This window comes from Muscardinus avellanarius (genome assembly GCF_963383645.1).
Source record: "Muscardinus avellanarius genome assembly, chromosome: 18".
In the NCBI taxonomy this organism is placed as follows: domain Eukaryota; kingdom Metazoa; phylum Chordata; class Mammalia; order Rodentia; family Gliridae; genus Muscardinus; species Muscardinus avellanarius.
In genome coordinates, this window is record NC_137804.1 from 25045847 (window position 1) to 25071895 (window position 26049).

Sequence of the window (26049 nt, forward strand, 5' to 3'; positions counted from 1 at the left end):
TTATTTGGAATAATTTTCTACAAATATAAAAATGGTATCTGTTTTAACCTTCTCTAAAATACAGGTGGCTGGGTGTGGTGGTACATGCTTGTAATCCCAACCTTTGGGAGGGTGAGAGACAGGAGGATTGCAGTTTCAAAGCCAGTCTCAGCTACTTAGTGAAGCCCTTTACAACTCAGTGAGACTCTTTTAAAATAAAGATTAAAAAATAGGGCTGGAGGTAGAATACCCCGGGTTCTATTCCCAGTACTGCAAAATAAATAAATAAATAAATAAATGCCGGGTGTGGTGGCGCATGCTTGTAATCCCTGCACTTGGGAGGCGGAGACAGGAAGATCACGCTGGTTCGAAGCCAGCCTCACTGGCTTAAGAGACCCTGTTTCCAAATAAAAAATATATATATAAAATAGGTCTGGGTAGGTCTGGGAGTGTAGCCCAGAGGTAGAAGGGTTTCCAGGAACCCAAGTACCACCCCCCCAAAAAAAAAAAATATATATATATATAATAAAATACAGGTGATGTCTATTATGGTAATAATTTAGAGTTGACAATTCTTAGTATTTTTTTTTTGTGGGTCTGAGGATGGAACTCAGGAGCATTCAACTTCTGAGCTACACCCCCTGCCCTATTTTTTTTATTCTTTATTTTGAAACAAGGTCTCACTCACTAAGAAGCTGAGGCTGTCTGCGAACCACGATCCTCCGGGCTCAGCCTCTCAAATTCTGGGATTATAAATGTGAGCCACCATGCCCAGCTTGACAATTCTCAGTATTATTGGACAGCAATCTTTAGTAATGATACAGATGAAAGGCTTCTGCTAAATGGTGTGCATTTGCAGCCAATTTAAGTAGTAATAAATGGATAGGAACCTATTAATTTAAACCTATTAATTTGATCCTCTCAAAAATTTATTAACCAGTTTATATCCTAGAACATGTATTTCTGAGTGAACTGTATTTTCAGCACTTGCTTTTCTTTTAACCTTATTTACCATTCTTTCTTGTATATTTTTTCCTGCTTTAAAGAAAGTTGAGTTCTAAGCCGGGCGTGGTGGCACATGCTTGTAATCCCCGCGCTTGGGAGGCTGAGACAGGAGGATTGTGCAGGTTCGAAGCCAGCCTCAGCTACTTAGTGTGGCTCTCAGCAACTTAGTGAGACTCTGTTTCCAAATAAAAATATCAAATAGGTCTGGGAGTATAGCCCAGAGGTAGAAGGCCTCTGGGTTCCACCCTCAGTACTACCAAAAAAAAAAAAAAAAAAAAAGTTAAGTTCTAAATTGTTTGTTTTTTGGTATTGGGGATTGAACACAGGGGCATTCTACCTTTGAGCTACACCCCTAGCCTATTTATTTATTTAATTATTTATCTATTTTTATTTATTTATTTATTTATTTATTTATTTATTTATTTGGTGGTACTGGGAGTGGAACCCAGGGGCTTTTCTACCTCTGGGCTGCACTCCCAGACCTATTTTTATACTTTATTTGGAAACAGCATCTCACTAAGTTGCGGAGAGCCTCACTAAGTAGTTGAGGCTGGCTTTGAACCTGATTGATCCTCCTGTCTCAGCCTCCCAAGCACTGGGATTACAAATATACACCACCACACCCGGCTATCTATTTTTAAAATTTGAAACATGGTGTAAGTTACTGAATCTGCAATCCTGTTTCAGCCTCCTAAGTACTGGAATTATAGGTATGTGCCACCATGCCTGGGTAAGAGTTCTAGCTTCTTTTTTTTTTTTTTTTTTTTGGTGGTACTGGGGTTGAACCTAGAGGCTTTCTACTTCCGGGCTATACTCCCAGACCTGTTTTATATTTTATTTGGAAACAGGGTCTCAGTAAGTTGCTGAGAGCCTCACTAAGTAGCTGAGGCTGGCTTTGAACCTGTGTGATCCTCCTGTCTCAGTCTCCCAAGCGCGGGGATTACAAGCATGCGCCACCATGCCCGGCTGAGTTCTAGCTTCTAATGCTCTATGTGTGTGTGTGTGTTGGTGCTGGGGATTGAACCTAGGGGCATTCGAACAACACCCCTGCTCTTTTTTTTTTTTTTTTTTTTTTATACTGGAGATGGAACCCAGGGGCATTCTTTCTTTGAGCTATAACCCCCCAGCCCTAATTTTTATTTTTTATTTTGAAATAGGGTCTCACTGATTTGCAAAGGGCCTCACTAAGTAGTAGCTGAGGCACTCCATGAACTGCAATCCTCCTGACTCAGTCTCCCAAGTGCGGGGATTACAAGCATGTGCCACCACACCCAGCTACCCCTGCTCATTTTACTTTTCACTTGGAAACAGGGTCGCATCAAGTTGCTGAGAGCCTCACTGAGTTTCTGAGGCTGGCTCTGAACTTGTGATCCTCCTGTCTCAGCTAAATATTGGTATTACAGGCAGGTGCCACCATGCCTGGCTCCTAACGTCCTATTTTTAATACTTCAATATTTCTCCTTATGTTAAGAAAATATTTTGTTTTATTTTCAGCTTGTAATGATGTTGATCGATGGCCTGCCCCAGTGCCAGGGAAAACATTACATTTGCCCATCATGGGGGTGGTAATGAAGGTAAGAACTTGTGTTTTATTTACTTCCCTTTTAAAGAACTCTAGGTAGCTCACACAAAGCTTTGCTTTTTAACTCCTAAACAGTTTAGCGGTGTTACCGTTTTCATTCACGTGTTGTTGATGTGAGGCATTACAGCGGTACCACAGTTCCTGCATCACAGAATCATCATCACATGACTCCAGGTGCTGCCAGTCCATTGCATCCTGTAGAGTCTCGCAGGAATGCCACCTCCTAGAATTCTGTAACTCCGTGGTTCTACCGACACCTCCAGTGATGGGTGATAAGCAGAAAAGGTTTACTTTTCAAAAATTGACTTATGAATTACTAAAAATTAAAAGAAGTTAGGAAAGCTATTGGTTCTCATTCACTGATCTTCTTAACATGTAATGTCAGAACAAACACATTCATCCTGGGGTATTCTCTGTTAAGGTGGGTTTTTTTAAAATTAGTATTGTACTCTCAGGCTTTGTATGAATATGCTGTAAATACTCTGTAATTCACTGTCAAGTTGGATTTAGCTTTGACAAGGTTCTCTTTTTAAATGGTGCTCATTTTTTCTGTGTATTCTTCTTTTTCTTGGGAAATCATCAAAAGTAATACTGATAGTTCTGGGTTGAGAGTTCTCATTGTTTCCTGTGGAATTTAACGACAAGTTTGGCAAGTTTGAGAGGGTCTGTTTGGGTTTGTGTATATTAATGAAGCAAAGGTTGAGATAATAAACAGGAACAGTAAGGGGTTGTTGTCCATTTGTGGTTTTTTAACACATCTATTTCTCAATAGTATTTTCTCTCTGTATGTGGTATGGAGACCTTAGTTCACTTACTTTCTGCTATGGCTAAAATGGATATAAACTCTTAATCTGACATAAATGTTTTATTTTTATAGCTTTTTAGACATAGGGTACTTCTGAGTCCTCAATTTTTTTTTTAGCCAAAGATAATTTCTTCTTTTTCTCTTTAAGGTACGGATTCCCACATGTCATGACAAGCCTGGGACAACTCAAATAGCACAGTTAACTCAGCAGGTAGTGTGGCACTGTGGTGAAGTGATCGTAGAGTTTTTAAACTAGCAAATGCCGCTTGTTTTATTATGTGTTTCTAAATATTAAAATATCCCTCCAAATAATTTTTAAGTGAATTCATAATAAACTTTCTAATATTTCTTAGGATTTTTTTCTTGCTATTTTTCCAGTAGACATTGGAGAGCTCAGAATTTATGCTGTAATTGTGAGGACAGTAGTAAAGTATTTTATTTTTTCAACAAGGTTTAATTCTGGCAAAACCTCTTAGAGTGGACAGCAGACTTCTGATTGTAGGCAACATCTGTTCACAGGTGGATTTGACTTAATCATTTAAATTTTTTTTTGTGTGTGTGGTGGTATTGGAGATTGAACCTAGGGCATTCTACCTCCAAGCCACACCCCAGCCCTGTTTTTTATTTTTATTTTATTTTTTATTTATTTATTTTTTTGGTCGTACTGGGGTTCCTGGAAACCCTTCTACCCCCGGCTGGCTTCGAACCTGCGCGATCCTCCTGTCTCTGCTTCCCAAGCGCAAGGATTACAAGCGTATTCCACCACGCCCAGCACTCTATTTTTTTATTCGTTATTGGGAAACAGGGTATCGCTAAGTTGTGGAGGGCCTCACTAAGTAGGAGCTGAGGCTATCTTCGAACCACGATCCTCCTGTCTCAGCCTCCCAAGTACTGGGATTATAAGCATGTGCCACCATGCCTGGCTAAATGGTTAATTGGTATGTTTTACTCCCTTTGTTCTTTGAGCTGAGTAAAAATGGAGAATAGCAGAAAAACTGCTTAATTTGTTTTATATATTAGCTATTAGGGTTTTTTTTTTCAGTACTGAGGGTTGAATCCAGGGGAATTCTACCTCTGAGCTATAACCCCAGTCCTTTTTTTATTATTTATTTTGAAATAGGGTCTCACTAAGTAGCTGAGGACCTCACTAAGTAGCTGAACCTGTTCAAGAACCTGCAATCCTCCTGTCTCAGCTTCCCAAGTACTGGGATTACAAGCGTGTGGTACCACGCCCAGCTATCAGCTAGTATTAATGATAGGAAAGTTGTGAACTATTCTAACATCTGACTGTTGCATAATTTTTTTTATCCATGGTCTATGTTTTTCTCTATATTCCACTGTGTTATGAGAGATTGGTTAGACCCATTCTCTTTCTGGCTGCTCTTGGAGGAAAAGAATCTTGAAAAGATACACAGGGAAGCCAGGTGCAGAGGTGCATGCCTATATTCTGAGTACTTTAGAGGCTGAGACAGGAGGAATGCAGTTTCAAGACCAGCCTCAGTAACTTAGTGAGACCTTGTTTCAAAATAAAGAAAAATCAAAAAAGGGATAGGGAGCCAGGTCTAGTGGTACATACCTATAACCCCAGTACTTGGGAGGCTGAGACAGAGGATTGCAGGTTTGAGGCCAGCTTCAGCAAATTAGTGAGACCCTGTTTTATTTTTTTTTTATTATTATTATTATTTTTTGGTGGTACTGGGGTTCCTGGAAGCCCTTCTACCTCTGGGCTACACTCCCAGACCTATTTTTACATTTTTATTTGGAAACAGGGTCTCCTAAGCCAGCGCGCGCGGCTGGCTTCGAACCTGCGAGATCCTCCTGTCTCCGCCTCCCAAGCGCGGGGATTACAAGCGTGCGCCACCACGCCCGGCGTGAGACCCTGTTTTAAAATTACACTTGTAATCCCAGCATTACGGAGGCTGAGATAGAAGGGTCGCGGTTAACAGACAGCCTCAGCTACTTAGTGAGGTCCTTTACAACTCATTGAGACCTTGTTTCAAAAGAAAGAATAAAAAATAGGGCTGAGGATGTAGTTCGGAGGTAGAACGCCCCTGAGTTCCACCCCCAGTACTGCAAATAAGTAAATAAGTAAATAAATAAATAAAGAAACAAAGAAAGAAAGAAAGAAAGGAAGGAAGGAAGGAAGGAAGGAAGGAAGGAAGGAAGGTAGGTAGGTGGGTGTGGTAGTGCACGCTTGTAATCCTAGTAGTACTTGGGAGGCTGAGACAGAAGGATCGCAGGTTTGTGGTCAGCCTCAACTATTTAATAAGGCCCTTTTTCAAAATGGAGAATAAAAAATTGGGGTGGGGATATAGCTTGGAGGTAGAATGCCCCTGGATTCAATACCCAGTACTGCAAAATAAATCGAACTCATTCCTCAATGAAGGAAGGAAGGAGACAGAAAAAGAAAAGGTAGACAAGGTCACATGATATATTGATCATAAGATAGACAGGAATATTTCAAAAATCAACTTCTCATTTCAGTAATGTCCTCTGTATTTTCCTTCTTTAATCTCTTAGGTAGACACACACATATCGGTTATTTTACCTACTGTTCATGAGGTGGATCTTTTCAGGTAAAATGAATAAATTGTTAATTGCCTTCTCTTTCTTGCTTTGTAATGATGTTTTTTATTTAGAAAATAAGTATTCTTATATAGGGCGTGGAAAAAATTGGAAGAAAATACTCAATATCTGGTAAAAATCAAAGGTTCAATCCTGGTTACATTTTATGAGCTTTGGCAATTAGAGAAATTTGGATATGGATTAATTATTATGTGTCAGAAAAAAATCATTGTGTTGTTTTTTTTGTTTGGTGTGATAATGGTAATGTAATGTTAGAAAATGTTTTTAGAGGTGCATTTTTTTTTTTTTTGGTGGTACTGGGGTTTCTGGGAGCCCTTCTACCTCCGGGCTACACTCCCAGACCTATTTTATGTTTGGAAACAGGGTCTCTTAAGCCCGCGAGGCTGGCTCCGAACCTGCGCGATCCTCCTGTCTCCGCCTCCCAAGCGCGGGGATTACAAGCGTGCGCCACCACGCCTGGCCTAGAGATGCATTTTAAAGGACTTTGTAACGAAATATCTTGAGCTTGTGCTTTATTTTAAAATTTTTATTATTTTTTGTGGTATTGGGGACTGAATCCAGGGGCATTCTATTTCTGAGCTATCCCCCCAGTCTTATTTTTTGTTTTGAAGCAGTGTCTCACTAAGTTATAGAGTACTTGCTTCAAACCTATGATACTTCTATCTTAGCCTCCCAAGTAATGGTACTCGCGTGCTCTGTTAGGCCAAGATTTGTGCATTTATTTTTTGTGGTACTTGGGATTGAACCTAATGGCATTCTACCTCTGAGCTACATCACCAGCCCTGTTTTATTTTTATTTTAAAACAAGTTCAAGCTGGACATGGTGGCGCACGCTCGTAATCCCAGCGCTGAGGAGGCTGAGACAGGAGGATCGCACAGGTTCGAAGCCAGCCTCGGCTACTTAGTGAGGCTCTCAGCAACTTAGTGAGACCCTGTTTCCAAACAAAATATAAAATAGGTCTGGGAGTGTAGCCCGGAGGTAGAAAGCCCCTGGGCTCCACCCCAGCACCACACACACACAGAAGGTCATGCTAGGTTTGATGAGAGTCTCCTTGCTGAGGCTGTCCTCGAATGTGAGATTCTGTCTCAGCCTCCCAAGTACTTAGATTATAGGCGCTCACCATCATGCCTGGTTTGTGCTTTATTTTAAAATATTTCAGTAAGAGCCGGGTGTGGCAGCGCACGCTTGTAATCCCCGCGCTTGGGAGGTGGAGACAGGAGGATCGCGCAGGTTCGAAGCCAGCCTTGCTGGCTTAAGAGACCCTGTTTCCAAATAAAAAGTATAAAATAGGTCTGGGAGTGTAGCCCAGAGCTAGAAGGGCTCCCAGGAACCTTAGTACCACCAAATAAAATAAAATATTTCAGTAAGAAAAAAATAGATGAATTTAAATTGGCAAATATTAATTGTTCAATCTATGTGATGTATATGGGGTTTTGATTTTTCTGTGTGTTTGAAAAATTTCAAAATGTAAACTTAAAATATTAAAGAAGAGATATCCTAGTACTTAAGATAGAAGGGAAAAGAAAAAAGTACCAGCCAGGCATTGTGGCGCACGCTTGTAATCAGCATTTGGGAGGCTGAGACTGGAGGATCACGGTTTTTGGACAGCCTCAGTTTCTACTTAGTGAGGCCCTCTGCAACTTAGTGAGACCCTGTTTCAAAATAAAGAATAAAAAAATAGGGCAGGGGAAGCCAGGTGTGGTGGCGCACGCTTGTAATCCCCGCGCTTGAGAGGTGGAGACAGGAGGATCACGCAGGTTCGAAGCCAGCCACGCTGGCTTAAGAGACCCTGTTTCCAAATAAAAATATAAAAATAGGTCTGGGAGTATAGCCCGGAGGTAGAAGGGTTTCCAGGAACCCCAGTACCAAAATAAAAAATAAAAATAGGGTAGGGGGTGTAGTTGGTGGTTGAATGTCCCTGGGTTCCATCCCTAGACCTGCAAAAACAAACAAAACAAAAAAAAAGAAGAAGAAAAAGAAAAAGAAAAAAGCACCAATGTTTATGCTTCTACCCAGAACAGCCAAGTGAGAGTCTTTGGGTTGGTGCCAGTTCTAGCTGCATTGGTGGTGGTGGTGGTAATGTGTAGCCCAGTGTTTCAGCCAGTGTTCTCACTGCTGTGACCAGCATACCTGATAACCACAACTTGGAGGAAGATTTATTTGCTCACAGTGCTGGAGGTTTCAGAGGTTTCAGTCTGTGTTAGGCCAGGTCAAGTCGGCAGAGCTCAGGCCATAGGGGCATGAAGCAGAGAGAGCAAGGGGAGAGGAGGCTAGCCACACTCTGCAACTTACCACCCAGTGAATCCATAATCCATCAATGGATTTATCAACTCATGAGATTAGAACCCTCATGAATAATTTATCTCATCTCTGAACATTTTCCTTGTTAGTACATGGGTTCTTCCAGGAGACATTCTATATCCAAACCATAACAGTCAGCTTGAGAAACCATCGCTGTCCATGAGCAGTTACTCTATATTGAGTCACAAAAGACATAAAATGGCTTATGGGAGAACTGGAGTCTTTTTTCTTTCTTTCTTGTGGTACTCAGGGTGGAACCCAAGGTCATTCTACCTCTGAGCGATGCTCCCAGCCCTATTTTTCTATTCTTTATTTTGAAACAGGGTCTCATTGAGTTGCAAAGGGCCTCGCTAAGTGGCTGAGGCTATCTGCAAACTCAGAAAAGATCCTCCTGTCTCAGCCTCCCAAATTCTGGGATTACAAGTGTGCGCCACCACACTCAGCTCTTAATTTTTCTTATTTTGAAACAGGGTCTCACTAAGTTGCTGAGAACCTCACTAAATTGCTGAAGCTGTCCTTGAAGCTGTGATCTTCCTCTCAGTCTCCCACGTACTGGGATTACCGCCACGTGCCACCACCCCCAGCTCTTGATGACTTTTCATCTACATAAAGTACTGTTCCAAAGGTTGATTTGTATGTGCTTGGTTTATTTTATACACTTGCTCCTAGCATAGTACACTAATTCCACTTCTAGATATTTGCTCAATAGCAATGAAAATATATGTCCACACAAAAGCTTGTATATGCCAGGCATACTGGTGCATACTTATATTCCCAGTTACTTGGGAGGTTGAGGAAGGAGGATCTCATGTTTGAGGCCAGCCTGGTCAATTTAGGGAGACTGTGTCTCAAAATAATAAAAAAAACTGGGAGCCAGGCATGTTGGTACATGCTTGTAATCCCAGCATATGGGAGGCTGACACAGGAGAATCATGGTTCACAGACAGCCTCAGCTACTTAGTGAGGCCCTTTGCAACTCAGTGAAACCCTGTTACAAAAAAAAGAATAAAAAATAGGGCTGGGGGTATAGCTTGGAGATAGAATGCCCCCTTAGTTCCATCCCCAGTACTGCAAAAAATAAAAATAAAAAAATAAATGATTAACATGTAAGTGTTTATACTTAGTGATAGCTTTATTCATATTATCCTGAAACTTGTACAGAGTCCTAATACTTATCAGTTGGTAAATGAATAGACGAAATGATGTAATACATGCACACACATAGAATACTACTCAGCAGAAAAAAAGAATGAGTCATTGATATATACAATATATCAATATAGCATGTATGACTCACAAACATACTGAGTGAAGCGGGCCAGAAGTTTGAAAGATACTGGATGATTCCATTTATAAATAATCTGGTAAAGGCAAAACTGTAATAACAAAAATCAGATCAGTGGTTCTTTGAGGCTAGTTAAGGAAAATTTACTACAAAGAGGATGAAGTTTTTGAGGTGATAGAACTATTCTGTATCTTTGGTAAAGATAAGTTATACTAAACGTTGAGTTAAAAATCAAGTGCGTTTATTTAAAAACATTATACAAGCCGAGCATGGTGGTGCATGCTTGTAATCCCAGCATCTGGGAGGCTGAGACTGAGGATCGCGGCTTGTGTCCAGCCTCAGCTCCTTAGTGAGGCCTCTGCAACTCAGTGAGACCCGGGCTGGGGGTGTAGCTCAGGGGTAGAATGCCTCTGAATTCTATCCCAGTACTGCAAAATAAATAATCGATTAGTTAAATAATGATACAGTGTGGCATTCTCAGAATAAAAAGGGAGTCCCTCCCAAATAAGTGCATGACTATCACGGAAACAGACTGAGAGGAATGCCTACTATCGACCGTTTTTGCTTTTTTGTTTTGGGTACTAGCAGGTGGACACAGGTGCTCTACCACTGAGCTTCACCCCCAGCCATTTCAATTTATTTTTCACTTTAAAAGAGAGAAGTCTACTAAACTGCCCGGCTGGTCTTGAATTTGTGATCTTTCTCCTTCAGCCTCACTAGTATTTGGGATTATAGGTGTGCTGTTGATAGTTTTGATATCATTCATTAGGGAAAGATATGAGGAACTGGCATAAGTTAATACAGAATTTGTTAACAGATATTTTTGTCTTTTGAACTTCTGGGAATAATTACCCCATTACTAACACCTTTGGTTAGCATACATTTCTTTTCCTGAATACAAATGAACTGTTAAGAATAGGGCAATGGCACATGCCTGTAATTCCAGTACTTGGGAGGCTGAGATAGGGGGATTGCAAGTTTGAGGCCAGCCTCAGCAATCTAGCAAGACCTTGATTCAAAATAAAAAATAAAAAGGACTGCGGGTATAACTAAGTGGTAGAATGCCCCTGAGTTCAATCCCCAGGATCACAAACAAGACAAAAAAAATTGTTTTCAAAGTAGAACAAGTTAATTTTTTATTTTTTATTTTTGGTGGTGTTTGGGATTGAATCTAGGGCTGTATGCATACTAGGCAAGCACTGTACCCTGAGCTACGTCCCTAGCCCAGTTGGTTGTTTTTCTTTCTTGTTTCTTAGGATACGAGAAAGCTAATTTTTTTTTTTTTTTTTTTTTTTTTTGCGATTCTGGGGATGAAACCCAGGGGCATTTTACCTCCAAGCTATACCTTCAGCCCTATTTTTTATTCTTTATTTTGTTTAATTTTGTTTATTTTATTTATTTATTTATTTTTTTGGTGGTACTGGGGATGGAGCGCTTCTACCTCTGGGCTACACTCCCAGACCTATTTTGTATATTTTTTTATTTGGAAACAGGGTCTCTTAAATCAGCGAGGCTGGCTTTGAACCTGTGTGATCCTCCTGTCTCTGCCTCCCAAGCGCAGGGATTACAAGCATGTGCCACCACACCCGGCATTATTCTCTATTTTGAAACAGGGTCTCACTGAGTTGCAGAGGGCTTCACTAAGTAGCTGAGGCTGTCTGCGAACCATGCGCGATCCTCCGGTCTCAGCCTCCCGAATGCTGGGATTACAAGCGTGTGCTACCAGGCCTGGCAAGAAAACTATCTTTGAACAATAATCCTAGGATGCAGTGCTAGTACTACGTTAAGCACTTAGTACCTGACTGTTGGATTGGTCTTTTACTTTTTTAAATTTATTATTTATTTATTTATTTATTTATTTATTTATTTATTTTTGTGGTACTGGGGTTCCTGGAAGCCCTTCTACCTCCGGGCTACACTCCCAGACCTATTTTTACATTTTTATTTGGAAACAGGGTCTCCTAAGCCAGCGCGCGGCTGGCTTCGAACCTGCGCGATCCTCCTGTCTCTGCCTCCCAAGCGTGGGGATTACAAGCGTGTGCCACCACGCCCGGCTTTTACTTTTTATTTTGTGTGTTTTAGAACTTTGATTTTATGTTTATTAATGTGAACCGGAACTCAAACATCTATCACTTATATTGAAGAGGCTTGTTTGTTTGTTTGTACTGGGATTCAAGCCCAGAGGCATTCTACATCTAAGCTATACCCCTATACCTTTTTATTTTTTTTTAGGAACAGGGTCTCCCTAGGCTGCGGAGACTGGCCTGGATCTTGCAATTCTCCTATTTCAGCATCTCAAGTATTGGGACTACAAGTGTGCGCCACCACGCCTAGTTCTTGAAGAAATATTTTTACACAAGACTTGAGCTTGAGAGCGAAAGACAGAGGCCTGAAAAGGCAGGTTGGGTGGAGTTGGGTGGCAGTTGCAGTTGCATGCAGGCCCCATGTACCTACTCTCATTAGGCCGAGACCAGTTGTGCTTCAGATTATCCCATGGCTTTTGGTTTCACCTCTCTCCTGATCATGGAAGCAGCTTCAGAGTTAAGGTTGGAATTGAGGAGTTTTCTGAAACGGCTGAAGGAGCCTGTCGTTTCTTGCCGTAGAGTTGTGTGGAGGGAGAGACTGTGGCCTGATGGTCTTGCTGTTGGTGCTGAGTGTGGCGAGAGGCACATCGCTGCGCCTTCGCACCCCTCCGTAACCCTGTGCCCTGAGAATGATCGATTTGGGCTCTCTGCCCGCTGGCAGAGAAGGTAACGTTATGGGATGTCACTGAGTTTAGACTTGCCTCGGTGAATAGTGTGTATGTGTATGAAAGTGCACGTGTAGGCTTTCATCTGTGTATGCACTTTATAACACAGTCGTTTTTATCAATATGTACTGAAGACCATACAGTTACACTCAATTCCAGTGTAGTGCGACAGGCTCATTCTAGTTTTCTCAAACCCTTTTATATTTGTGTTGCTTTTTTTCTCACTGAGAAGCTCTCTCCTAGCCGGGATGGTGGTGCACGCTTGTAATCCCAGCATTCGGGAGGCTGAGCCTGAAGGATAGCGGTTCGCGGACAGCCTCAGCTACTTAGTGAGGCCCTCTGCAACTCAGTGAGACCCTGTTTCAAAATAAAGAATAAAAAATTGGGCAGGCGTGTAGCTTGGAGGTCAAATGCCTCTGGGTTCCATCCCCAGACCCGCAAAAAAAAAAAAAAAAAAAAAAAAAAAAAGAAGCTCTCCCCTATTATTTTTAATTTCTTTACGGATTTGACCAATCCTCTGGTTAGTAACCAGATTCTTGCAATCCTGTCCTCTGTGAAGATGCTGTTCTCACTTCTTTTGGGTTCTGAGACTCCATACCCGGCTGCCCCTCTGCATGGATACCCTCCTTACCCTTTTTTTTTTTATTGGTGCACTGTATTCATACATCATAATGGGATAAAAAAAATTTTGTAGACATACATGCACACATCGCCCAATTAGGCCCTACCCAATCCCCACCCCGTTCCCTCCCCATCCCTCCTTCCTATGCTTGGCTTAGTGGTTGACATCTAGTATTATGGCAATTTATCCAAAATTAACAATGATAATCTCACATAACAGTTTCATTTGTCTGATACCAAGCTTTTGATGACTTAAAAATAACATTTCAGTATTTCTTTTTGTTTTCTTTCTTACCAGAGAATATTTTTATCTTTTTTTTTTTAGGTGAAACTATCATACATTTATTTATTTATTTTTCAGAAAAAAAATCTATCCTAATATGGAATATGGACTCTAGATACCCAAAACGATCTTGCAAAAGAACAAAGTTAGAAGATGTATATTTTCTGATTTCAAACCATATAAAGCTACAATAATTGAAATAGTGTAGTACTGTTATAAAGGCAGATATATAAACCATTGGAGTTAAATAAAAGCCTAGAGATGAATTCTTCCATATATTGTCAAGTTATTTTTGACAAGATTTCCATGAACATTTGGTGGTGGAAATAATAATCTTTTAACCAAATATTGTTGAAACATAATAATTACATGAAAAAGAATAAAATTGGACCCTTACCTCACACCATATACAAATATTAACTCAAAATAGATAAAAGACCTAAATATAAATCTTAAAACCATAAACTTTTAGAAGAAAATCTGGGTCATAAAACCTCACAACATTGAAATTGGCAGTGATTTCTTGGATATGATTTCATTGGCACAGGCAACAAAAGGGTATACAAACTCCCTAAAAAAAAAAAAAAAAAAAAAAAATATATATATATATATATATATATATATATATATAGTATATCCAAAGACAATGTAAACAGACTTAAAAGTTACTGATAGAATGGGATAAAATATTTCCAAATGCTATATCTGAAGGTATATTAATATTCCAACTAGAAATCCTAAAAATTAACAACAATAAAAGCAAACAATACAATTTAGAGATATATAAAAGACTAACATAAATAATGAATCTCCACAGATAACCAATCTTAGTTGTCTGTTGGATGGAAAATCTTGTTTCTCTGGTTCTGGTGTGTGTTACCTAATTCTTCTTTGTAGTTAATCTCTTTGAGTATTTTCTCTAGTGCTGGATTTGAAGACATAAATTCCTTCAGTTTCTGTTTGTCATGGAAGCTTCTTATTTCTCCATCTAATTTGATAGAAAGTTTTGCTGGGTAGGAAATTTTTGGCCAGAAGTTGTTTTCTTTTAGAGTTTGGAATATGTTACTCCAAGCCCTTCTGGCTTTCATGACTTGGTTTGGGAAGTCTGGAGTGATTCTAATTGGTTTGCCTCTGAATGTCACCTGGCCTTTTGTTTTTGTTGCCTTTAAGATTCTCTGCTTGGCTTCCACATTGGTCATTTTGACAATTGTGTGTCGTGGGGATCCTCTTCTCTGATCCTGTCTAAATAGAGTTCTATAAATTTCCTGGACCTGTGTATCAACCTATTGCTCTATGTTTGGAAATTTTTCTGCTATTACTTTGTTGAAGAGATTGTTGATCCCTTTGGTTTCACCTTCTTTTCCCTCCTCTATTCCAATTATTCTTAGGTTAGCTCTCTTAAAATGGGCCCATATTTCTTCAATGTCAGATTCCTGCTGTCGGATTTTTTTTTCTAAATTAGAAACTCTGCATTCATTTTTGGAATGATTATCTTCTAAGAGCGAGATTCTATTCTCCATGTGGTCTAATCTGTTGTTTGTACTTTGAATTGAGGCCTTTACTTCATTAATTGCATCCTTTATCTCTTTTTGGCTCTCTCTGAATTCTTTTCAAAATACCTCTATCATTTCTACATTTAGCTTATTAGTAGAGCGAGTATTTTGAGATCCCAGGTTTGATCCCCCAGCACTTCTAAGTACATATATAAATGGAACTTAGGTTTATGCATTGCCATATGCTAAATTAACTTGTATATCAGATTAAGATACAAATCACTGGGTATGGTGGCACATGCCTTGTAATTCCAGTACTTGGGAGACTGAGACTGGAAGATTACAGGTTCAAGGCCAGCTTCAGCAATTTATTAAGGAGTCCCTCAGCAACTTAGTGAGACCCCTGTTTCAAAATAAAAAATAAGCCAGGTGGTGGGGCACACTTGTAATCCCAGTACTTAAGAGGCTAGGACAGAAGGATTGCAGGTTCTTGGCCAGCTTCAGCTACTAAGTGAGGCCCTCTACAATTTAGTGAGACCCTCATTAAAAAATAAGGAATGAAAATAGGGCTAGGGGTATAGCTTGGCATTAGAATGCCCCTGGGTTCAATTCTTAGAACCAAACCAAAACAAAACAAAAAGATGCAAATAGCAGGACAAATATAGGTGAATGTGAAGGTTTTTTTCTATTTGTGGTACTGGGTATGGAACCCAGGGGCATTCTACCTCCAACCTACACCCCCGGTCCTATTTTTCTTTGAAATAGGGTTTCACTAAGTTGTGAAGGGCCTCACTTAGTTGCTGAGGTTGGCTGTGAACCTGCGATCCTCCTGTCTCAGTCCCCCAGGTACTGGGATTACAAGCGTGCAACATCATGCCTGGTTTGAAGTTTTTAGAATGATTATAGTATGGACCTAAAAAGTGGAATTGGATAAATAACAAAATATTTCTACTGTGTGGACACCTTCCAGGTGTTTCTGCCCAGTTTTTTTTCATAGTCAGATGCTTTGGGAGCTGGTGCTGTTGGGGGAGCCTCTCGTGGTCATGGCACCATCACCGTCAGAGTCATCAGAGACTGTACTGGCCCTTGTTAAGTGAGTATATTTGGTTCCCGATGGTGATATTTGCATCATTTTCTTATCAGTAGTATGTTCCCCACACATTATTGCATCTATCTGCTTAACAACTCTGTCAGAGGTTATGCTTATTATAGCACCAGTTTATGGGTAAGTAGATTGATTTAGGCTTCATGAGGGCCAAATCATGTTTTTGTTGGTATGAACACAGGCACAATAATTTACATCCGTGAAGTTAGCCCTGGGTGAATATTAGTTGTTTGAATGATCAGTGTGTAATCAGAGGTACATAGCTAGTGAATGGTAGAGCCAGAATTTCACTTCATTTTCTGCACCAAAACCAATATTCTTACACTATGCCATTTTATATTGCATATTCCACTCTTCTTTTTAGTTCCAAAAATGAGTTTATTATTTTTATCAAAATAAGTAAGTTAGCCGGGCATTGTGGCACATGCTTCTAATCTTAGCATTTGGGAGGCTGAGACAGGAGGAAGGCGGTACTCAGATAGCTTTAGCTACTTAGTGAGGCCCTTTGCAACTCAGAGAGAACCTGTTTCAAAATAAAGAATACAGAAATAGGGCTGGGGTTGTAGCTCAGAGGTAAAATGTTCTTGGGTTCCATCCCCAGAAGTAAGTGAATCCATTAGGTATATACTGGTTGTGTAGATATATATGCTTATGGGGTAGAGTCTAAGTTTTCTGACCTTTGTTTTACAATTCTCCTTGCTCCACAGCTGTATTTCTCCATTAAAGTACTTCAGTGATTTCCGACCTTATTTCACTATTCATGATAGTGAATTCAAAGAATATACAACCCGTACTCAAGCCCCGTGAGTAAACAGAATAACTTTTATTCACCAGGTATTACCTTTCTAACCAAAGTTATGTAGAATTTTTTGGCGATAAAATTTTAACTTAAAGGTGTTAACTTATAGGCAGATTACTTTTATAAGGGAAAGTTTGAGGAGTTTCTGGGAATAATTAAGATTTTAAGAGATAATAACTTATTTTCTTTGAGTGATTTTTATTTATTAATGGAATTTGTATTGCCATCAGTTTGTACTTTTGACTCTGCTGTCATTTTTATTAATCTTTCTAGTCTGTAGTAGGAAAAAATAATCCCCCATTTATTTATTTATTTATTTATTTATTTGTTTGTTTATTTTTTCTTTTGGTACTGGGGATGGAACCCAGGGGCATTCTACCTCTGAGCTATGTACCCAGCCCTCTTTTTATTTATTTATTTATTTTATTTATTTATTTATTTATTTATTTATTTATTTATTTTTGCGGGTCTGGGGATGGAACCCAGGGGCATTCGACCTCCGCGCTACATCCCCTGCCCAATTTTTTATTCTTTGTTTTGAAACCAGGTCTCACTGAGTTGCAGAGGGCCTCACTAAATAGCTGACTGTCTGCGAACCGTGATTCTCCGGTCTCAGCCTCCCGAATGCTGGATAACAAGCGTGTGCCACCACACCCGGCCATAATTCCCCCTTTTTAGATTCTGTTCTTTTGCTTATCTTCTTCCCATAGCTAAGATTTCTAGAACAACAAAAATCTCCATTTACTTGATTGTCTGACTACATTGCAGTCAACTACAGATTGACTTCTCTATATTCAATGAATAGTTTTTGTTAAAGTTATGAAAATACTTCTTGCTGTCTGACCCAGTGGGCACAATATTGCCCTACTTTTCCACCTTCTCTTTATTGTAACATTTACGGGAAGATTCTGATCTTGAATTGGGCATAGTGGTGCATGCTTGTAATCTCAGGACTTGGGAGGCTGAGACAGGAGGATCACAGGCTCGCAAGCCAGCCTCAACTACTTAGTGAGGACCTTCACAACTTAATGAGACCCTGTTTCAAAATAAAGAAGAAAAAATAGAGCTGGAGGTATAGCTTGGAAGTAGGATACCCCTGGGTTCAATCCTTCAATCCTCGGTATTGAAAAAAAAAAAAAAAATATATATATATATATATATATATCCCTGAATTTAAAAATTTTTTTTGGTGGTACTGGGGATGGAACCCAGGGGCCTTCTACCTCCAGGATACACCCCCAGCCCTATTTTTTAGTCTTCTTAGTTTTGAAACAGGATATCACTGTTTTGCAAAGGGCCTAAGTAGCTGAGGCTGTCTGCGAACCGCGATCACCCAGTCTCTGCCTCCCAAATGTTAGGATTACAAGCGTGCATCACCACGCCTGACCTATTTCATTCTTCTTTGTTGTTGAATAATATGCTTTGTATATATACACCATATTTTCTTTCCTTCCATGTTGCTTTCCCTCCCCTCCTTGAAAGGTATCTTCCAGATTTTTCCCTTAGCAATCTTTCTCATTCGTGGGGCTCGCCTCTACTTGGTTCTCTAGTGGTTTCTTTTTGCCTATAAGATAACATCTAAATTTCTCAGTGTGTAAACTTTGTGCCTCCTATCTCTACTCATTTCTGATTATTCATCCTTCCTCCTTGTGTTGGAGGAGTGGGGTTCTCTGTGCAGACTCTGACCTCAGCTCAGTGCATGGCACGTACTGTTTCTTTCCTGCATAACCCTTGCCTCCCTTATCCACTTGGCAGAGGCTCTGACTCACTCTTCATGTCTTTGTGAAGCTTTCCTTCAGTCTCCAGGCAGGTTATATCCTGGAGAACTAGAGTCCTTTGATTTTTATACATTTTATGCTCCTTTCACAGGCTTACCACTGGCATCAGTTGGTGTGTAAGCCCTTCTTCCTGTGTGCTTTGTCAGGGCCATGTCTTTTCATCTTCATTGGCTTAGTTCTAAATATGTTCCCTGGCATGAGTAAAGGAAAAGATTATATATTGTTCACTCAAAGGAAATTATAAACTATTTTTCACTGGATAACATTCATCTTTTTCTCACCTTTTAAAGTTTTGTGTCATTTTTATTATAGGCCCTCAGTCATATTAGGAGTAACCAATCCCTTTTTTGCGAAAACGCTGCAACACTGGCCGCACATTATTCGAATAGGAGACCTTAAGCCTGCAGGTAAAGTATAAATTCATTGTCCTGTTTCTCGTGCGTAACGTGGCTGAACAGGTTTACTTCTTTCCTTTTATTTTTTGTTTGTTTTTGCAGTACTGGGAATTGAACCCAAGGGCATTCTACTGAGCCACGCCCCCAGCCCTATTTTTTTATTCTTTATCTTGAAACAGGGCCTCAGTAAGTTGTGGAGGGCCTCACTAAGTAGCTGAGGCTGGCCTCACACCTGCGATCCTCCTGTCTCAGCCTTCGAAGTAGTGGGATTACAAGTGTGTGTCATCATGTCCTGCCTTCACTTTTATTTTTATTTTTTATTTACTCATTCATTTATTTTTGCAGTACTAGGGGTAGAATCCAGGGGCATTTTACCTCTGAGCTACACCCCCAGCTGTATTTTTTATTCTTTATTTTGAAACAGGGTCTCTAAGTAGCTGCGGCTGGCCAAAAACCTGTGATCCTCCTAAGTACTTGGATTACAAGTATGCCCCATCACTCCCAGCTCCTTTTATTTTTATTACTCAGTTACTTTTTACATTATTTGAAGCTTTCTTTGAGGCAGTTTAAATCAATAAAAGCCTTTTAAGAAGACTACAACTTTTCACAATATGTAAATTCTTCTTTTTTTGAAAGTTTTTTTTATTTATTCATTTTTTTGTGGGTCTGGGGATGGAACCCAGGGGCATTTGACCTCCGAGCTACACCCCCTGCCCTGTTTTTTATTTTTTACTTTGAAACAGGGTCTCACTAAGTTGCGGAGGGCCTCACTAAGTAGCTGAAGCTGTCCGCGAACCACAATCCTCCGGTCTCAGCCTCCCAAATGCTGGGGTTACAAGCGTGCGCCACCACGCCCGGCTCATCTTGAAAGGTTTTTATTATAACTATTAATGCTTTAATTGTACAAATTAAGGGGTTTCACAGTGACATTTCTTTTTTTGTCAGTACTGGGGATTGAACCCAGAGGCATTCTACCTCTGGGTATATACATCCCCAGCCCTATTTTATTCTTTATTTGAAACAAGGTCTCATAAGTTGTGGAGGGCCTCACTAAGTAGCTGAGGCTGGCTGCAAACCTTCACAGTGACATCTCCATACATGTATATGTTATACTTTGGTCGCGTCGATCCTCCCTTCTGTCTTTCCTCTTCCCCTTCCCTAATTGTTCCACTTTCAGGTCTTTTTTTTTTTTTTTAATTTCCACATATGAAAGAAAACCTGCAATACTTGCCTTTCTGGTCATGTTTATTTCTCCTAATATGATGTCCTCCATTTCTGTCCTTTTTCCTGCAAATAACATGATTTCATTCTTCTTCATTGTTAGATAATATGCCCTCGTATATATGCACCATATTTTCTTTCCTTATTCATCTGTTGATGGACACTGATACATATCCTAGCCCTTGTTAATAGTGCTACAGTGAACACATGTATGCAGACACTTCTTTTGTAGGTTGATTTCATTGTTGATTTCAGTACCCCAAAGTGGTATCACTAGATCATATGGTGGTTCTATTTTTAGTTTTTTTTTTTTTTTTTTTTTTTACGGTGCTGGGAATGGAACTCAGGGACATTCTACCTCCAAGCTACACCCTCAGCCCTATTTTTTTAGTCTTTTTTTAAATTTTTGAAACAGGGTCTCACTGAGGGTACCGCTAAGTAGCTGAGGCTGTCTGCGAACCACGATCCTCCAGTCTCAGCCTCCTGAATGCTGGGATAACAAGTGTGCACCACCATTCCTGGCTATTTTTAGTTTTTTTTGAGGCATCTCCATACTGTTTTCCACAGTGGTTGCACTAATTTACATTCCCACCAAAGTGTATAAAGGTTCCTGTTTCTCCACATTCTCAGCAGCATTTATTGTTATCTTTTTGATAATAGCCATTCAGTCTGAATGAAATGGAATATCAGTGTAGTTTTGACTTGCAGTTCTCTGATGGCTAAAAATATATACCCTCAGCCCTATTTTATTTTTTATATTAAAACTGGGTCTTATTAAATTCCTATAAGGCTTGCCTTGAACCATGATCCTCCTGTCTCAGTCTCCCAAGTACTGGGATTACAGGTGTATGCCAGTGTGTCCGGGTGGGATGCTCTACCTCTGAGCTCCACCCCCAGCCCTGTTTTAATTTTTTGTTTGAAATAGGGTCTCACTGTGTTGCTTAGTCTGGCTGCGAGGTGATCTTCCTGTCTTAGCCTCCCCACTACAGGCATGTGACAGCCATGTCTGGAGGGAAATATTTCACTGTTGCTTCTATAGGCTTGTTTCTGACCTATTAACCTATTTTAAATATACTGTTGGAGCTGGGCGTGGTGGCGCACACTTTTAATCCCAGCATTTGGGAAGCTGAGACTGGAGGATCATGGTTCACGGACAGCCTCAGCTACTTAGTGAGGCCTTCTGCAACTTAATGAGACCCTGTTTCAAAATGAAGAATAAAAAATAGGGCAGAGGGTGTAGTTCAGAGGTTGAATCCCCTGGGTTCCATCCCCATACCCGCAAAAAAATAAAGTAAAATATACTCTTGGTTCAAATTTTGTAGATCAACCAGGTGTGGTAGAGCATGGGTTTTTTTTTTTTGTTTTTTTTTGTTTTTGTTTTTGTTTTTTTGTTTTTTTTTTGGTGGTACTGGGGTTCCTGGAAGCCCTTCTACCTCCGGGCTACACTCCCAGACCTATTTTTACATTTTTTTTTATTTATTTGGAAACAGGGTCTCCTAAACCAGCGCGCGCGACTGGCTTCGAACCTGCGCGATCCTCCTGTCTCTGCCTCCCAAGCGCGGGGATTACAAGCGTGCGCCACCATGCCCAGCTGTAGAGCATGTTTATAATCCCAGTACTTGGGAGGCTGAGACAGGAGGATTGCAGGTTTGTGGCCAGCCTAAGCTATGTAGTGAGATCCTCTACAATATATTGAGAACCTGTTCCAAAATAAAAATAAAAAATAGGGGCTGGGGGTGTAGTTTGGAGGTAGAATGCCCCAGGGTTCAATCCCCAGTTCTGCAAAAAACAAAACAAAAAACAAAAAGAGATGTAGTATAGTTTGGAGGTAGAATGCCCTTGGGTTCAATCCCTAGTACTGCCCCCCCCAAATATATATGTATATATACACACTATATATATTTATATATTTATTTATAATAATATATATATTATGTATATAATATATTATATAGTACATATATATGTGTGTGTGTGTGTGTATATATATATATATACATATACATATATATATATTTGGCACTGAAGATTGAACCCAAGGCCATTCTGAACTCTAAGCTACACCACAATCCCTTTTTATTTTTATTTCGAAACTGTGTCTCATTAGGTTGCTGAGAGTCTTGCTAAGTTACTGAGGCTCGTCTCAAACCTACAATCCTTCTGTGTTAGGTTCTCAGGTACTTGGGATTCCAGGTGTGCACCACCATGCCTGGCTCCCCTGAGCCCTTTTTATCTTGAAATAGGATCTTGTTCAGTGCTGAGAGTCATGCTAAATTCCTGAGGGTCTCACTGAAATTGGAAGATCACAGGTTTGAAGCCAGCCTCAGCAACTTAGACCCTCAGCAACCTAGCAAGACCCTGTTTCAAAAATAAATAATAAGCCGGGCATAGTGGCTCACGCTTGTAATCCCCGCGCTTGGGAGGCTGAGACAGGAGGATCGCACAGGTTTGAAGCCAACCTCAGCTACTTAGTGAGGCTCTCAGCAACTTAGTGGGACCCTGTTTCCAAAGAAGGTATAGAATAGGTCTGGGAGTCTGGCCCAGAGGTAGAAAAGCCCTGGGGTTCCACCCCCAGTACCACTAAATAAATAAATAAATAAATAAATAAATAAATAGGGCTAGGGGTATAGATGAGAGATCAAATACCCCTGGGCTCAATTCCTAGTACCACATATACAAAACAGAACAACCCAGAAATGGACTCTTAACTCTTAATTGGTATTAAAGATGAATGCTTTATTTATAACATTCCTAACTAGTAGTAGGTTATTAATCTTATTAAATTGCAGTTTTGTAGTATGTATGGTTATAATAATTATAAAAATGTTATGCTTTTTCCTTCAGGTGAAATTCCTAAGCAAGTTAAAGTGAAAAAATTGAAGAACCTAAAGACTCTGGATTCTAAACCTGGTATTAACTTTAACTAATTAATTAAATTCTTTTGGTGAGTCTAAGGATTGAACTCAAAGCCATTCTACCTCTGAGCTACACTCCTAGCCCTAGTTTTTTTCTTTTTTGTGATACTGAGGATTGAATCCAGAGGCATTTTACCTCTGAGCTACATCCCCAGTCCTATTTATTTTTAAACAGGGTTTCTCTAAGTTATAGAGGACCTCACTAAGTAGCTGACACCGGCCTTAAACCTGAGATTTTCATGTCTCAGCCTCTGAAGCACTAGGAATACAAGTGTGTGCCATCATGCCCGGCCTTCCTCAGCCCTATTTTATTCCTACTGTGAAACAGGGTCTCACTAGGTTGATGAGAGTTTTACCACTTGCTGAGGCTGACCTCAAATTTTTGATCCTCCTTTCTCAGCCTCCCAAGTTCTGGGATTACAAGCATGCGCCACCACAGCCAGTTAAGTTTTTATTTTAGCTTAATTGTTTTTGGGGTCTTCTTTTTGTCTTTTTGGAACTGGGGGTCGAACCCAGAGCACCACAATACAAACCAAATGCCTTGCCACTGAGCTACAACCCAGTGCCTTATTAATTTTTAAATACATTCTCTGTGTAGTTGGGCTTTTCTGTTTACCTTCTTTTTTTTACATTAGGTGTTTATACTTCTTACAAGCCATATCTCAATAGAGATGAAGAGATCATAAAGCAGTTACAGAAGGTAATTACTTGTTCATATTATTAATTTAAATTTCTTTGTCAGGTATGTAATATCCATTTAGACAAAATGTGTTTTTGTATAATAATGTGAAATGGAGTCTCACATTTATTTATTTTATTTTTGCAGTACTAGGGATTGAACCCAGGGGCACTCTACCTTTGAGGTACACTCCCACCCTATTTTATTTTTTATTTTGAAACAGGTCCTCACTAAGTTGCAGAGGGCCTCCTTAAGTTGCTGGCTGAGGCTGATCTTGAATCTGTAATCCTCTTGTCTCAGCCTCCCAAGTTTTGGGATTACAGGTGTTCATCACCGTGCCTGGCTTGGGGTCTGTCATTTAAAACAAATCTTCATAAAAATCAAGCAGTAGCTGGATGTGGTGGCCTGTAATTATAATCCTAGTACTTGGGAGATTGAGATAGGAGGATCACAGATTCATGGCTAGTCCCAGCAGCAATTTAGTGAGACCCTGTTTCAAAAAAAAAAAAAAAAAAAAAAAAAGGCCAAGTTGTGGTGGTGCACACTTGTAATCCTAGTACTTGGGAGACTGAGATAGGAAGATTGTGGTCCACCAACAGCCTCAGCCTCAGCTACTTAGGAAGCTTTCCACAACTTAGTGAAACCGTATTTCAAAATAAAAAAATATCAGGCTGGCGGTGTGGCTCAGAGGTAGAATGCCCCTAGGTTCAGTTTCCAGCACCACAAACAAACAAACAAACAAAAGAACCAAAATAATAATAATAAAAAAATAGGCCTGAGAGCTCATAGGTAGAATTCCCCTGGGTTCAATCCCCAGCATACACACACATTTAAAAAAAGCAACTAAAGTCGGGCATTGGTGGCGCATGCTTGTAATCCCAGCATTTGGGAGGCTGAGACAGAAGGATCACGGTTCACGGACAGCCTCAGCTACTTAGTGAGGCCTTCTACGACTTAGTGAGACCTTTTTAAAAAAAAAAAAAAATAGTGCTAGGAGTATAGCTCGGAGGTAGAATGCCCCATCCTCAGTACCGCAAAAAAAAAAAAAAAAAAAAAAAACCAACCCACGAAAGTAGCAATTTTAGGCTTGAATATTGAGTCTGCAGGTAAAATAAATGCCAGCCAGTCTTTTTAGAAACTAAAAGTACTTGTAAAAAAAAAAAAAAATCAGATTCTACCATGAGGTAGTTTAGTATCTAACAATAGGAGTTATAATTTTTAGAATGTAAATAGCATTAATATAGAAGAGATGAAATAGAAAAAGCCAGGTATAGTGATACATGCCTGTAATCCTAGTTCTTGCAAGGCTGAGATGGAGGATCATGGGTTTGAGGCCAGCCTCAATAATTTAGCAAACCCCTCAGGAACTTAATGTGACTCTGTTTCAAAATAAAAATAAAGCCAGGTGTGGTGGCGCACGCTTGTAATCCCAGGCTTGTAATCCCAGCATTCAGGAGGCTGAGACCACAGGATTGCAGTTTGCGGACAGTCTCAGCTACTTAGTGAGGCCCTTTGCAACTCATTGAGACCCAGTTTCAAAATAAAAGAACAAAAAATAGGGCAGGGGGTGTAGCTCAGAAGTCGAATGGCCCTGGGTTCCATCCCCAGACCCACACACACACACAAAAAAAAAAGGTACATGAAGCCAGTGTGGTGGTACATGCCTATAATCCTGGTACTTGGGAGGCTGAGACAGGAGGATCACATGTTCAAGACCATCCCTAGCAACTTTTTTTTTTTATGTTAAGATAGGTTGTCACTAAATTGATGAGGCTGGCCTTGAGCTTGTGATCCTTCTGCCTTTGTCTCCCTAGTATCTGGGATTATAGAGGCATGTGGCTGTGTAACTTTTAAGTATGCAATGAATAATGTTACCTAAGTTAAAGTTTCTTAGATTTTGCTCTAAAGATTTTATTTTTCTTTAAATAAAATTTATTTTTAACTAATATATAAAAACATAAAAATTATTTGTTAGGGAGTACCATGGAATTTTTTATACATATATGATATATAGATATACATATATGATGTATACTTTTTTTGTGTGTGTATGGTACCCAGGTGCATTCTATTTGTGAGCTACATCCCCAGCCCTATTTTTTTGAAAACAGGCTCTTACTATGTTGGGGAGGACCTAAGTTGCTGAGGCTGGCCACAAACCTATGATTTAACCTGGTTAAATCCAGTTAACCATATCCTCAAACATTATTTATGGTAACATTCGAAATGGTTTCTTCTAGCTGTGTGTGTGTGTGTGTGTGTGTGTGTGTGTGTGTTGTACTGGGGATTGAACCCAGGGAAATTCTGCCTCTGAGCTATGTCACAGCCCTATTGTATTCTTTATTTTGAAACAGGGTCTAAGTTGCAGAGGGCTTAAGTAACTGAGGTTGGCCACAAATCTGCAATACTCCTGTCTCAGCCTCCCAAACACTAGGATTGTAAGCATGTTACCCCATACCTAGCTTTC

At 40.0% G+C, this 26049-nt stretch overlaps 1 protein-coding gene across 1 annotated transcript in view; it reads left to right on the plus strand.

The window, feature by feature from the left end:
- The window catches only part of DENND6A (DENN domain containing 6A), a gene marked incomplete at both ends in the record, with an annotated part of 59600 nt that overhangs the window by 21600 nt on the left and 11951 nt on the right, over nucleotides 1-26049 (plus strand). The window contains 8 exons of the mRNA XM_080715616.1: nucleotides 2479-2558; nucleotides 3520-3582; nucleotides 5892-5947; nucleotides 15661-15783; nucleotides 16503-16598; nucleotides 18685-18779; nucleotides 22833-22898; nucleotides 23539-23603. Coding sequence (XP_080571742.1) covers nucleotides 2479-2558; nucleotides 3520-3582; nucleotides 5892-5947; nucleotides 15661-15783; nucleotides 16503-16598; nucleotides 18685-18779; nucleotides 22833-22898; nucleotides 23539-23603 — 644 coding nt within the window. The remainder of the gene's footprint in view (nucleotides 1-2478; nucleotides 2559-3519; nucleotides 3583-5891; nucleotides 5948-15660; nucleotides 15784-16502; nucleotides 16599-18684; nucleotides 18780-22832; nucleotides 22899-23538; nucleotides 23604-26049) is intronic.